This window comes from Camelus ferus, chromosome 6 (genome assembly GCF_009834535.1).
Source record: "Camelus ferus isolate YT-003-E chromosome 6, BCGSAC_Cfer_1.0, whole genome shotgun sequence".
In the NCBI taxonomy this organism is placed as follows: Eukaryota; Metazoa; Chordata; class Mammalia; order Artiodactyla; family Camelidae; genus Camelus; species Camelus ferus.
The window spans coordinates 63954598-63967504 of NC_045701.1; the positions used below are offsets into that span (position 1 = coordinate 63954598).

The 12907-nt window shown below is 38.2% G+C and overlaps 2 protein-coding genes across 9 annotated transcripts in view; one reads left to right on the top strand and one right to left on the bottom strand.

The window, feature by feature from the left end:
* Positions 1 to 1617: 1617 nt before the first annotated feature.
* On the bottom strand, positions 1618 to 5308 carry LOC116664311 (rRNA 2'-O-methyltransferase fibrillarin-like). Its single transcript, XM_032482216.1, has 2 exons — positions 4614 to 5308; positions 1618 to 4040 (listed from the first exon to the last, which is right to left on the bottom strand). Exon 2 carries the CDS (start codon positions 3908 to 3910, stop codon positions 3416 to 3418), a length of 495 nt encoding a protein of 164 aa, XP_032338107.1. The 5' UTR covers positions 3911 to 4040; positions 4614 to 5308; the 3' UTR covers positions 1618 to 3415.
* Positions 3776 to 12907, top strand: part of GPHN (gephyrin) — a 425260-nt gene continuing 416128 nt past the window's right edge. For 7 of the 8 annotated variants that reach the window (XM_032482207.1, XM_032482209.1, XM_032482210.1 and 4 more), the window contains exon 1: positions 3808 to 3935. In XM_032482207.1, coding sequence (XP_032338098.1) covers positions 3872 to 3935 — 64 coding nt within the window. In that variant the 5' untranslated portion in view covers positions 3808 to 3871. Of the gene's footprint in view, positions 3936 to 12907 lie in introns of all 8 variants that reach the window. The other variant, XM_032482212.1, reaches the window with a different exon arrangement.

Below are 12907 nucleotides of genomic sequence, written 5' to 3' on the forward strand. Positions count from 1 at the left end.
GCTCAGCTTCACTTCACTAAAAAATAACAAACATGGGCACCAGAACTAAAATCAAAATGTCAATTTCATTAGTAGGAAAGAATAAATTGATCTTATTAGGCTTCAGAAAATTCTAATTTGGAAAACTACTTCTGGGGGAAAAGCATTAGGCTACTTGGGTCAAATATTAAAAATTTCCCCAGTATTCTCTATTCTACAGAACTGTATTTTCTCTAAAAATATAGTTGTCTAAAATCCCAGCTTGTAAAGAAACCTTTGAATATTCTTTTCTAATAGGCTGAATTTCTAATTGATATGTTTTCATGGATATGCACAGTAATCAGTCACTGCCTGTAGCGGGTTGGATAGTGTCCCCTCAAATTTTACATCCACCTAGAACCTTAGAATGTGACCTATTTGGAAATAGGGTCTTTGCAGATGTGATTAGTTAAGGTGAGGTCAGACAGGATTAAGATGGGCTCTAAATGTAATGACTGGTATCCTTATAAGAAAATACACACAGGGAAAGCCATGTGAAGACAACAGAAAAAAGAGATGCAACTATTTTCTAAGGAAATCCAAGGATTGCTGGCAGCAAACAGAAGGTAGGGAGGCAAAGAATTCCTCCCTAGAGCCTTTGGAGGGAACATGGCTTTGTTGACACCTTAATTTTATTAGACTTCTGGCCTCCAGAACTGTGAGAGAATAAATTTCTTTTGTTTTAAGCCACCCAGTTTGTACTTAGTTATGGCAGCCCTAGGAACTAATGCACTGCTTAATTCAGCCAGTCAAAAGTTCGTCTTAACTGTTTCATGCTTCCTTGGGGGAAAATAGGTTAAAATCAACCAGAGCTTCACCTTGCGCTTTTTAAAAAATATTGTGCCAAATACACGTAACAAGATTTACCATTTTAAAGTATATAATTCAGTGGCATTAAGTATATTCAAAATATTGCTTGCACCTATTTTCAACCTACTGAGTTTCAGTTGTGGTCATTAGCCAATCAGGAAAGAGGCAAGAATAGAAGCCTTAGAGGAAGAATAGTTCATTACCAAATTCCTTCTTGGTCACCCCTAGTGCTAATGAGGGGAGTCTGACCCCAGAAAAGCCGGTAAGCTTTTGCCTTATTTACATTAAAATTGTGACCAACCACAGGAAAACTAAAATACTGGGAGGGCTAAATGTAAATACTCCATTCCTGGAAAAATTCAACCTTCCTTCATTTAGTAATTCATTTCTATTGATAATATAAAGTTTTATCTTCATAATGAAAGTCATTATGTAAGCCAAATGTTTACCTATCTTTTATGTTAATTCTCAGTTAATGTAAACACTTGTAAATTTCATGATTAAAAATCTTAGGAATGGAGAGGATAAATTCCTGGGCACTTCTAATTCTTTATATACAAACTCTCAACTTTTTCACTTTCTCCCACCTCCCCCAATATGTTCCTGAGACATTTATCAATGTTTGGAAATTCTACTCTCTACTTTCCAGAACTTTGCTTTGCTGTAACACTTGATTCCAGGATGAATTCTGAAGAAATGTCAAATAGTAACAGGGGTTAAGAAGCATGTACATTCTGCAATATTCATTCATAATCAGCAGTAAAAGGTCACACTAGATAGCAAGGTCACTGGGCTTTTTTGGTATAAATTTTATTACAGCTTCCTAAATTCAGCAGAGATGAGTACACTTGAAAACTGCTGAAAGACAAGTGTTACAATTGTCCAGTTCACGTCTATTAAAATTAATTTTTTCCAGCAATTTCAGTAGTTTTAGCAAACAAACCTCCATATGCTTTTGAAGGCTCAATTTATATTCACCCTTCCCAATTAAATTTTGCTGAATTTCATCATTATTACTTTTAGAGATACAGAAAGCCCCTTGTTTTCTGTTATTTGTGAAATAAAAGTGCCAGTTTCTTTCCATGAATAATTACAGAATATTCCAAATTGAAAGGGTGCTTGTCTTCCACGTTAGTTAAAGGATGAAGAAAAAGCCCTAAACTTGTTTAAGGTTACAGAACCTGTTAGTGGGCAGGTTTAGAATTTAAATCTCTAAAAATTCAAGATATTTTTTAATCATTTCTAATTTGAGGGTGCTGGAGAGACTAAAGACAGGTTAGAAAAGTAATAATGTAACCAACTACTTGCTCTTCATCTTTTGAGATAAAGGAAACTCTTCCCTTGGACATACTTTCACGTATATATCTCTTATTTGAAACTAGTTAAGAAACCATTGTCTCCCAGGCTGTATGGTGACAGTTTACTATAGGAAGTGGGTTCATGATCTGGCTTCAATTTTAAATCCACCGTCGAAAATACTAGCAATACACATACTCACAAGATAATTTACTAATTCATTTAATCCCATCTCCATTCCATCCATCATTTCCTTTGTACTCTCATTATTTAAAATGAAATACATAACAATGTGAATCTTCAATTAAAGGATAAGTTCACGTCCTAGTTGGAAAAATAAAACTCATAATCTTCAAACTGAGATTTTAATTGTCTACAAACGTTGATGATTACACATTTTGAAAACTTTTTCATTTTTATGCTTCCCAGCTTTACCACAGCTGAGAAGAAAAAATATACATGTGTAAATAATTTTTTTAATTCAGACGATGAAAGGGCTAGATAGAAGCAAACTAAGAAACCGATGTGAAACAGCCACGGGTGATTAATAACACATTTAACGAAAGAAACATGAAAATAACTGGCAACTAAAGCTATTTTCATGGTAATCTCATATCCCAGAAATACTGAAATTGCCACCACCAGGGTTCTATTTCCAGGTTTGTGATTGTGGTTCGGGTGGGAGGAACACATTTTTCTCATTCTCTAAGACTGGTGCTTTTCATCTGGAAGCAGAGACCTCAGCGATGAAGCTCAGACTACAAAACCACAGAACACCGGGAGGAAAAGAAGTCGGCTATCTTCACTCAGGGTGCTCTGCCGCAGGCTCCTAAGCTTCGCCTGTGAGCATCTTCCTGTAGGTACAGGCTTGGAGCTGGGAAATCCTCCGGCAAGGCGACTTAGGAAGCAGGCGGGAAGATGAGCAGGACAGGGTTCCTCCTCCTTCGCCCACCGCAGGCTGTCACAGTAGCCGCGCTTCTGCCACCCACGCAGCTTTCTAAGGCACCTCCAGGTTTCCTGGCGCCTTCCCCTGTCCCCTCCGGAGAGCGGCTCCGCGGCCCCGAAAGCCGGCCAGAACCGCTGACAAACGACGAGGCGCTGGGCTCGGCAGGGGATTGCTTATGTCTGGGGCTCGGTAGAGGCTGCGTTCGTGTCTCGCGCGCACCCGCTCCGCGTTCTCCCAGCCAATCCAGCGCTACTCACGCGCCCAGGAGCGTTCCCCAGCCCAGCTCGGGCTGGGCCGGCTCCTTCCCGCTCCCAGTACTCCGCAGCCGAGCTATTACTCCTCCCCTCACTCTCCACGAGTTCCACGACTCGCTGTGTAGCTCCGCCCCTGTCCCCGAGTCCGCCCCCGCAACCTCCGGAGCGTGTTCTCTCCCTTCCCCTCAGTCTCCTGCCATCTAGTCGTCCTGGGTCTCACGCTCCGCAGAGCGGCTGGGGGTCTCTTCGGCCTAGTCTGGACGCCTCCGCGCGCTATCCCAGAGCGGCCACCGCGTCCCCATCCCGCACCTCGCTGCCTCCGACCCGGACTCGAGTCGCGCGCCCCGACTCCGCCCCCTCCCGCGGACTCGCGCACTCCGGGCCCGGCCTCTCCCTCACGCAGGCCGCGGAGCGCTCGGCCGCCACCCCCCAACCCCCCTTTCCCCGCTCGCCTCGCGCTCTCCGAGGCGAGCGCGCTCCCGGCCTGCGCGCTCCGGGCTCCAGGCTTCTCCCGGCTCCTGTCAGTGCGGTGACTGCGCTGGGAAACATGGCGACCGAGGGAATGATCCTCACTAACCACGATCATCAAATCCGTGTCGGAGTCCTCACAGGTAACCGGGGGACGAGGTCCAGGACCGCCGCAGCCACTGTCCCTGACTTGCCTCAGGCTTCTCGCCTGTGGTTACCCTTCTCTGTGGCCTGGGGAGGAGGGAAGGCTGAGGAGGGGGACGGATGGGGGCACGTTTTACAACCGAAGAGAACTGCTGGAGGTTGGGGTGTTCCCGCGGGGCCCCCCGGGAGCTGGGGCCGGTCCCGTGGGATATCAGGCCTCAGTGCTTTCGCAGCCGAAGTCCCTGGCCCCTGGGGACAGAGGAGCCGGTGCGGCGGGCTCTGCGGGGCTCCTTGCTGCTGGTGCGGGCGGCGGGATCCCGGCTCCGCAGTCTCAAGCACGCGATTCTCCGCTGGCCCGCGCGCTTCCTCCACTACTGCTTGTCCCAGAGAGGGGGGAATCCCATTTCCACCCCCTCCCTTCTGTCCCTTCCCCACCACCCGGGCGGCCCCGCGCCGCTCTCGCGGTGCTTTCGCGGGGCACCCGCCTGACACGACGCGGGTGTTCGTTAGGCGAAAGAAACTCTGCTCCGCGTCCCGCTGCCCCTCGCGAGCCGGGCATCCCCTCTGCCACCCATGGGGCCCCCCTCGTCTCCCGCGGGAGGTGGGGGATCTGCTTGCACCCGGACTTCGGAAAGTGTCTGCATTCCGCTTTCCTGAGCGAAGGGCCCTCTGCCCACCTCTTCGTTTCCTTTCAAGGACCGGCTGTAGCCTGCGGCCAGGGATCCATCACGTTTTACTTGAGAGGAAGAAGTCCATCTCTCGGGTTCCTCCGCTCCCCCCATCCCCCAATGGTCCCCAGGCTTCTGAGGGGCTCACTTTTCCCGGGTCGCGTTTCCCTCCCTCGCGGAAGCCGTGTGTGCTCTGCATGTCTGATTCCGTTGCGTTGTATTTGGGTAATATCCCTCAGTTTGGCTAGGCAGTTGCTGCAGGGCACGACTTCTGAGATGAATAGCCAGCCGATTTGTAGAGGTTTCTGCCGCGGTTGTGTAGTTGGCAAGGTTTATATGTAATTGAATGGGAGGTGGGGGTAAAAGAACTATATTTGAAACCTGAGGGCTTAGTTGGGAGTGAAGAAAACCCAAGACTTACTGATGTGATTTCGGGAAAGGAAGCAATGTAGACGGGAATCCTAGTGTCTCCACACCCCCCCCCGACACACACACACACACACACACACACACACACACACACACACACACACACACGATTTTTTTTCCCCTTGTCAAATTCTTACAGGTTGAGACAGTGCTCGAGAAGGGACTAAATTGAATGAGACTTGCTTTTTATTTAGGTAGAAAAAAAATCTCTGATAATAGATACAGGATGCAAAGCTTAATTTGGCTGTTGAGTTTTATGGAAAGGAGCTATCATTGGCACCTCTTCCTCTCTTTTAAATAAACGGGTTGCCTTTCTCTGGTATTTTTTTTTTACAGATGTTAATAGTGATTTACTGAATTTTCCTAATTGAAAGCACCTGCAGTAAACTACTCTAAATCAGTCGCAGGGAAGGGATTCCCTCCTCCCCCGCCCCAAATTAGAAGATACATTGTTCTCTTCTTATGGTGCTGAAGCCTTCAGTTGTATTTCAGAAGTCTTGGAGTTGACATTGCTGATTTTCATAGAATCTAATTGCGGGGTGTAAAAGTGTATACCCTATATCAACCCTCATCTTGCACTTTAAATTCTAGCCATGTTTTGAACATTAATAGAGTAGTGAGAGTGAAGCTTAATAGAAACTAAGATATGTTCGTTGTCTATGAAAATCAAAGGTCATAGATGTTTGAAGTTAAACCATAGAGATTAAAAAACTCCATTTGTTTATTTAAGCTTTCTCTAATAGTTTTGTTTAGTGAATCATCGTACATGGGTCAAGTGACACTGTAAATGGCTGTTGTACAGAATGCTTTATCTGTATCTCTGCAGTCCTATTGGGATAACATATACAAGCAACTAAAGAAACAGTGTGTGTAATTTTCGTACTAAAATTATCTAAATAAATTACTCGTGTGATTGAGAGCTAAATGTAAAAGGTATTCCATATTAAGATGAATTAGGAAATGTGAAGGGAGAATTTGGTACATTTACCAGAGGTAAGGCAAAACTGGCATTTTTTAGGGGGAGTTAAAAATCAGTAGCAACCTTAGAAATGAGTTTGTTGGTGAGGATGATGCTATTGAGCAGAACAAAAATGTAATGTAAATGCCCTGGGATGCCCAGGTAGGATAGGTAGATGGCACAGGCAGAATGCCTGTGAGAGACAGGGAGAGAAGTTAACTTTGGCAGTGGAATTAAGGATAATCTACAGAAACTATCTCATGAGAATGAAGTACAATAGTTTAAGGGGAAAAGTCTAGGGTTAGGAGTAAGCATGCAGCTGAAGGAACAAAAATTGTAGATTTGGGAGAAGTGGTAATGGAGGGCAATAGGATTTGGTGATAAAATGAATATTTGAAGTGAGAAATAACTATTGTTGTTGATATAAGTATTGTGTACTGTTATGGAGCCTGTAAATATGGAGAAAAATCAAAGAAAGCTTACCAGCCCTCAGTTTGCGAATAGTGGATTTTACTACAAACAGCTTAGTATCTATGGTCTTAACGTGCCATGTAATTTTGCACACATAAAGAAACCTACAAAAATGAAGCTATGTTGCACAGTTTTTTCTTGTAGAACTTCCAAGTACTGTGCTTTTACTATGTAAAATTATTATATACTGAACTTAAGTACTATGATTTCATACTTAAGAAAACTGAATTCAGAGGCCATACTTAAAGCTGAGATTTTGTGAGTTATAATGTGTGGCTCTTAAGGGTAGAGGGCTTTTTTTTTATAAAATATTTTCTCCATGCCTCATAATAGTGATTTTAAGTGTTTTGTCTAAATCTATTTTACAGAGGTTAGTGGAAAATATTATGTACCTTTGCACATATTTTACAGTGTGATTATTTTTGTGAATTGTGTTGTCATTTCTAAAGTCTTTAATTGACTTTTTTGTGACAATTTTGATTATCTGTTGAAAGATAATATTTATACTACTTTGAAACTTCTCATCTTCTAGATGTTTTTGTAATCTTCGTTTCAGTTGTTAATTTGGCAAATGTTCACAGTCTATTGAAACTTTTCATCACATGAATTAACGGTTAGAATTTTGCAAAAATAATGGTGGGAAAATATTTAGCAAGGGCATTTCTTTTTTGTAGGACTATCTTGAATCATTTAGAACTTGAAATTCAGAATAATAATCATAATGATAATGTAAACTGGATATTTTAATTATGTTAGTAATTGTTTATAAGGAAAGTGGGAACATTAACATGGAAACATTTTATGTTGAAGATTATTGTCCATTTCTAAAAAGTGTATATTAGTAAATATTTTATGTTGATTTGTTAGAAATGAAAGTTATATGGTCTTTGGTGACTTAAGATTTGGTTTTTAATATATCTGTTTCTAATGATCTTTGCTTCTATTGCTATTTATAACAAATGAAAGACAACGTGATGGCAAATAAACAAGTATTTGCTGCTTTGAAACTAGAAGCGAGATGTGGGACAGATGTAGGAATTTTTAGTTTTTACAACTTCAGTAGTAATTATACTTACAGTCAGTCTTAACAATTACATAGCGGTCTCACTAAATTTCAAATGTGTCACTTTTCAAATACTTTTATCTATTTCTAAAGGAGCTGTTTATCAAGGGAGCACACTCATTCTGCCACTATAAAAGCTCCATGGAAACATTAGGAAAATAGTAAATATATATGTATATAATATAGAATGAAATAGATCATGTTCCACTGGCTATTTAATATCATATTAGCTAGCCACTGCTAGTGTTTGGTATACCAAAGCACTTAGCTAAAGATGATAATCCATTTCCTAAATTTTCATTATCAGTGACATAGGTGAGGAAAAGATGCAAAGTTTCAGGAAAGGGCATTTTAAAATCATGTTTTTGCTCTAGTAATATACATTTTATTGTACTGAGTTGTAGATTTGTAATTAGTAATAGATGTTAGACATGTGTAAAACTAGATAACAGAGATTAGACAAAAGACTAATTGTGAACTAGAAACCAAAAATATTAGTTACACGTAGGGAGAATTTTAGTCATAAATAAAGCCACTCAAAATATTTAAAAAAAATTCTAAGCCAAGAAGATGATAATTGTATGACTCTGGTATTGTTCAATAATTTTATTTCATTCCGCAAGCTTATTCTTGAACATTATGAGTGTCAATATTATTTTCTGAAAAGCCCATTTATTGATAAAGATATATAAATGTATCTGTTTTGAAAATAAATGTTGTCATTAAGTAGGCAAATCATTGTTCCTAACAAAGCCTATATTCTGCGAAATGGAATTGTGTGTACTGAAAATATGCCAGTATTGATCTATATTAAAAACAAACCAAATATTTTTCAAACCAGGTCTTTCTTACGAATTTTTGGTGGGAAGCAATGTATTAGAGATTAAAGTAGGAAATCATTACATTACCTTCTGATGAATATATTTAATACTATGACCACTGGCCAAAGATTTTATAAATTAGTAGTACATATTGTTACACATCAAGAATTTTAATTACATTAAAGACACATGACTATTTGACTTTAACTGAAGTGTGTGGTGGAGAATCAACAATATGTTATTGGGGAGGAATGATGAATGAGTCTGTTTTCACTCTTAAATGATGACAAATTCCTGGTTAAGGTGAGTGAATACGGTGCTTTTTTGAAACAGTGAGTAAAATAGATAAAAATCTGTACTTTGCACCTGTAAACAGGATTGAAGAACTAAAAGTATTTGAAATTTGGAATGTTAAAAAATAAAAAATAAAAAAAAGTCCTAAAAAGAAAGTAATGAAACTACAAGGGATTTCTTCCTTCATATCTGTCCAGAGAAGATAAATACCAAGACTGTTTAACCTGCTTAGAAGTAATTGGATCTGTTGATAATACAAACGGCATGCATCTTACTTAATTTTTGAGCGACCTCTCCCCAAAGCAAACGTCCAATGAAGTATTGTCATGTAGAAATTCTATTCACGTTGTTTAATGAGTTATAAGTGAAGATGTGTTTAGTTTCAACAAAGTAAGTAGAACTTCTTGAAAATATTGTAAATAAAAGAAACAACTCCAACAAGTTTTACAGTAGTTTTGCCAATAATGTATTTTGAAAGTGTGGAATTAAATTTACTATGCTTTTTAAAAATGTCCTAATTTGAAAAATAAAGTAGCAAGGAAATGAGATGTGATGAAAGGGGCATTATACAATTCATGCCCTGCTTTTTGAATTTGGATACATGACATTGTGTCAAGGGATACTCTAAGGATTCTAAGCCTTAGAATCTAAGCTGTGGGAACAAACATAATACTTAACTATCAATTTTACTTGAGAGTATATCATTTAAAGTACTTTAATATTAAAATAAGCATGAATAAATTAGGCACCGAATGTAGAATTTCAAATGAGCTTTTAAGATTAAATCAAACTTCAAAGAAATTTCAAGTGACCCCATTATGTAACCCCAGACCTCAGCATTCTTTTCTGTTATTGGTACTTTGGTGGAAAAAAAACAAAACAAAACACTGGGTTACAGGAAGAACACTAGAAGAAGTATTTTCTAGTAGTAGTCTGGCCAGTAAAGTTCTGTAACTTTCAGCAATATTATTTAACACTCTGTCTCTCTCTTTCAGCTTTTCTCACCACTAACATGAAGGAAGCTAGCATCTTGATAGCTGGAAAGAGAAATATGAGATATCAGGCTTAATTTTTGTCTTAATAATGGGAATCATTATAGGGGAGGGGAAGATTATACATTAAAAATGCAGGAGAATAAGAGATGGAAGAAAAGAGCTATTAGGTCCAGTCATTTTAAACTGAAGGAAAAATATTTGGATTTTTTTTTTTTATTTAGAAATTTTTGTAGTATTGACCCTCTTTTTGCCAGCAGTAGTTTCAGACTGAATTCCAGACTCAGCTCAAATCTCACTTCCTCAAGCAAACCTTTTCTAGGAATTATTCTCTACGATGATGTTTATCTTTGTTTTCTTACAGTGTTTATAGATTTTGCTATACCCTGTAATCGTGTACATGTGGGAATCTGCAAGATGTAGTTTAATGGGGGTAAAAAAAAAAAAAAAAGAAAAGGACTTTGGAGTCAAACAGACTTGGATTTCAGACCCTGAAATCCCTTTATTCTGGGAAGTCATTTAACCCTTCTGAATTTTAATTTCCTGCTCCAAAATGAGTATAGCAATACTTACTCCTCAGAGTTGTATTAAGTGACTGAAATAACGTATGTGAAAATGTTTACCGTATGTCTAACTTAAGAGTATATAGTTGACTCTTGAACACCTGAGTTGAGGATTAGGGATGCTGACCTCCGCACCCCGCCCCAAGTCCAAAACCCACATTTGACTTTTTAGTTGCCCCTCATAGCCATGACTCTCCCCATCCAAGGTTCCTTATACATGGATTTAACCAACCTTGGACTGTGTAGTATTATAGTACTTATTGAAAAAAATCCTGGTGTGAGTGGGCCCACACAATTCAAACCTGTATTGTTTAAGCTTTACTTTTCCTCTTCATATGTTACTTTGGCACGGTTTGCTAATAGCTTCATGTATAAACATCTTATTCACAGTAATTTTTAAGTTCTTGAAACAGATGATCGTGTTCTTAACTTCTGTGCCCTTTTGTCATTGCACTTATTAATGAACTATTTGGATAGAAGATGTTTTAAAAAAAATTGGATGGTGTGACATTTATATAGTAGTTTAGGAAGTAACTACCCAGAAACATTAAGATAAACTAGAACTTCACTATTATTACTAAATGAAGACAGGTCAGTATAGATGAGTGGAGCTTAGTATTTTTTTGTATATTTATTACTGATAACAGGATTATATCAATAATGTGTATTGGAAACATTTTATACTGTCAAGTTTAATGTGTATTGTATAAATTCTTTATATTTTTCTTATATGTATTTTCTTATATATTTTCTAATATAATTGATTTGTATACTTAGTTGATAGGCCTAGTCTATGATGAGGATTATTTTAGAGTAGTGTTAAAGAAATTTTTTAAAATGTCATCTTAAAAAATGAAAAATTATATATTTTATATATTATACATTTTACCTGTTTCCTTAGCTCTGGATAAGGGTAATTATGCTTACTTTATACAGTTAATAGGAAGAACAAAGGAAATAATGTTTCAACATTCAGTATATACTATGTGCCAAGCTCTGTGCTAAACTAAGGGATACAGTAGTAAGACAGTCTTTATTGTGTGTCCGTCTTAACTTGAACACACTATTTAGTCAAATCATGCTTCATTTATGTTGCATTTCAAGGAGTAACATGCCTCTATATTTTATTTTTGACATAGACAGTTTAACATCAAGACTGTTTTCACGTCAAGCCATTTTTAACACAAGTTTTTAAACCATTACACATTTCCTGCTTTCTAAGATAGAAGATACTGAACATAATTATTTTATTCATTCAGGTTTAAGTAATTATAGCTAACATTTTGCATAACTATTGTGTTTGCTTTTCAGTTGTGACTTTATACACTTGCCTTCTCCCGACTTCTAGTTTCTAATATACTATAGGTGCCTTTTTGAGGCAGTGAGTTACAGATCATGGGTCATAACTGACCAGTACACGTATTTCATTAGGCCCATACTGTGTTTTTACAAAAAAGTATGTTTCTAACATTAAAAAAGATATATATTTATATAAACCCATATTTTTAGCTTTTAAAGATTCAGCAACACTGCAACCTCTTTCTTATAGGACACTAGTTGGTTAGAGTAGCTGTTCCCTTGAGATAGGGCATGTATTCTCCAGTTTACCGCAATTCTCATTTAACCTGTTTATGGTATCTGTCTCGCCTGGTAGATATTTGAGTGTGTTCTTTGGTCATACATATTCTGTACCTTCCTCTCTCTTTAGCATATCTTGGACATCTTTTCATATTAGTAAAAATAGTAATACATAGTTTACTGAGAGCTTACCAAGTATGAAATACTTTTCTAGAGCCTGTCCTAAAGCCTGTTAATTCATTTAATCCTGATAATAATATCACCATTTTACAGTTGAAGAAATTATAGCAGAGAAATCAAGTAATTTGTTCAGATTACTGCAGTGAGAGACCAAGCTGGTAAAAGGCCAAGCTGTGATTTGAACCCATGTATCCTATTCCTAGAGCATAAGCTCTTAACCACTACATTATACTTCTTGGCGTTTTACAACTAGTTCGTATATATACATCTTTCTTTTTAATGACTCTGTTATCATAGGTTATACTTTATTTAATCAGTCCCCAATTGATGGACATAGAGGATTCTAATTTTTCACTGTGATAAATGTGGATGATAACATTGTATATTTATTATTGCATATTTGTGAGTCTTTTAAAATGGAAGATTAATTACTATAAGTAGAATTTTTAGGTCAGTAGTTTCTGTTTAAAAACTTTCTTAGAAATTACACAGTTTTTCCAAAAAGGGTGATCTAATTGTAATGAATATTCTCACCTTCATTTGGTATTGTCTTTTTAATCTTTACAAGTTCTTTTGAGATAGATCTCTTTCTTGAGTTATATGTGTGTATTAGGACCTTTTTAAAATTGCAAACAGCAGATACCCAGCTCAAAATTAGCTTAAGTGAAAAGGGGAATTTATTCATTTACACAGAAACAGAGCATAGAGGAGAAACTGACTTTAGAGACTCAAGCAGTGTGACCAGGGAATTAATATAATCAAGAACTCTTATTCACCATTTCAATGCTTTGTTTTTTAAGTATGTTGCAGGCTGACTTCCTTCATGTAGCCAGAGCTGGAGGGAGAGGCAGGTTAGGAGATTATAGTAATAGACAATCAGGTTTTCCCTTTCCCAACTAGTAAGTCCAGAGGGAAGGTTTTCCTTCTCATGACCATTTTGTAGATAAAATTCCG

Excerpts from the sequence above, each read along its gene's own strand:
- LOC116664311 (XM_032482216.1), bottom strand. The coding sequence starts at position 3,910 with ATGATCGTGGTTAGTGAGGATCATTCCCTCGGTCGCCATGTTTCCCAG.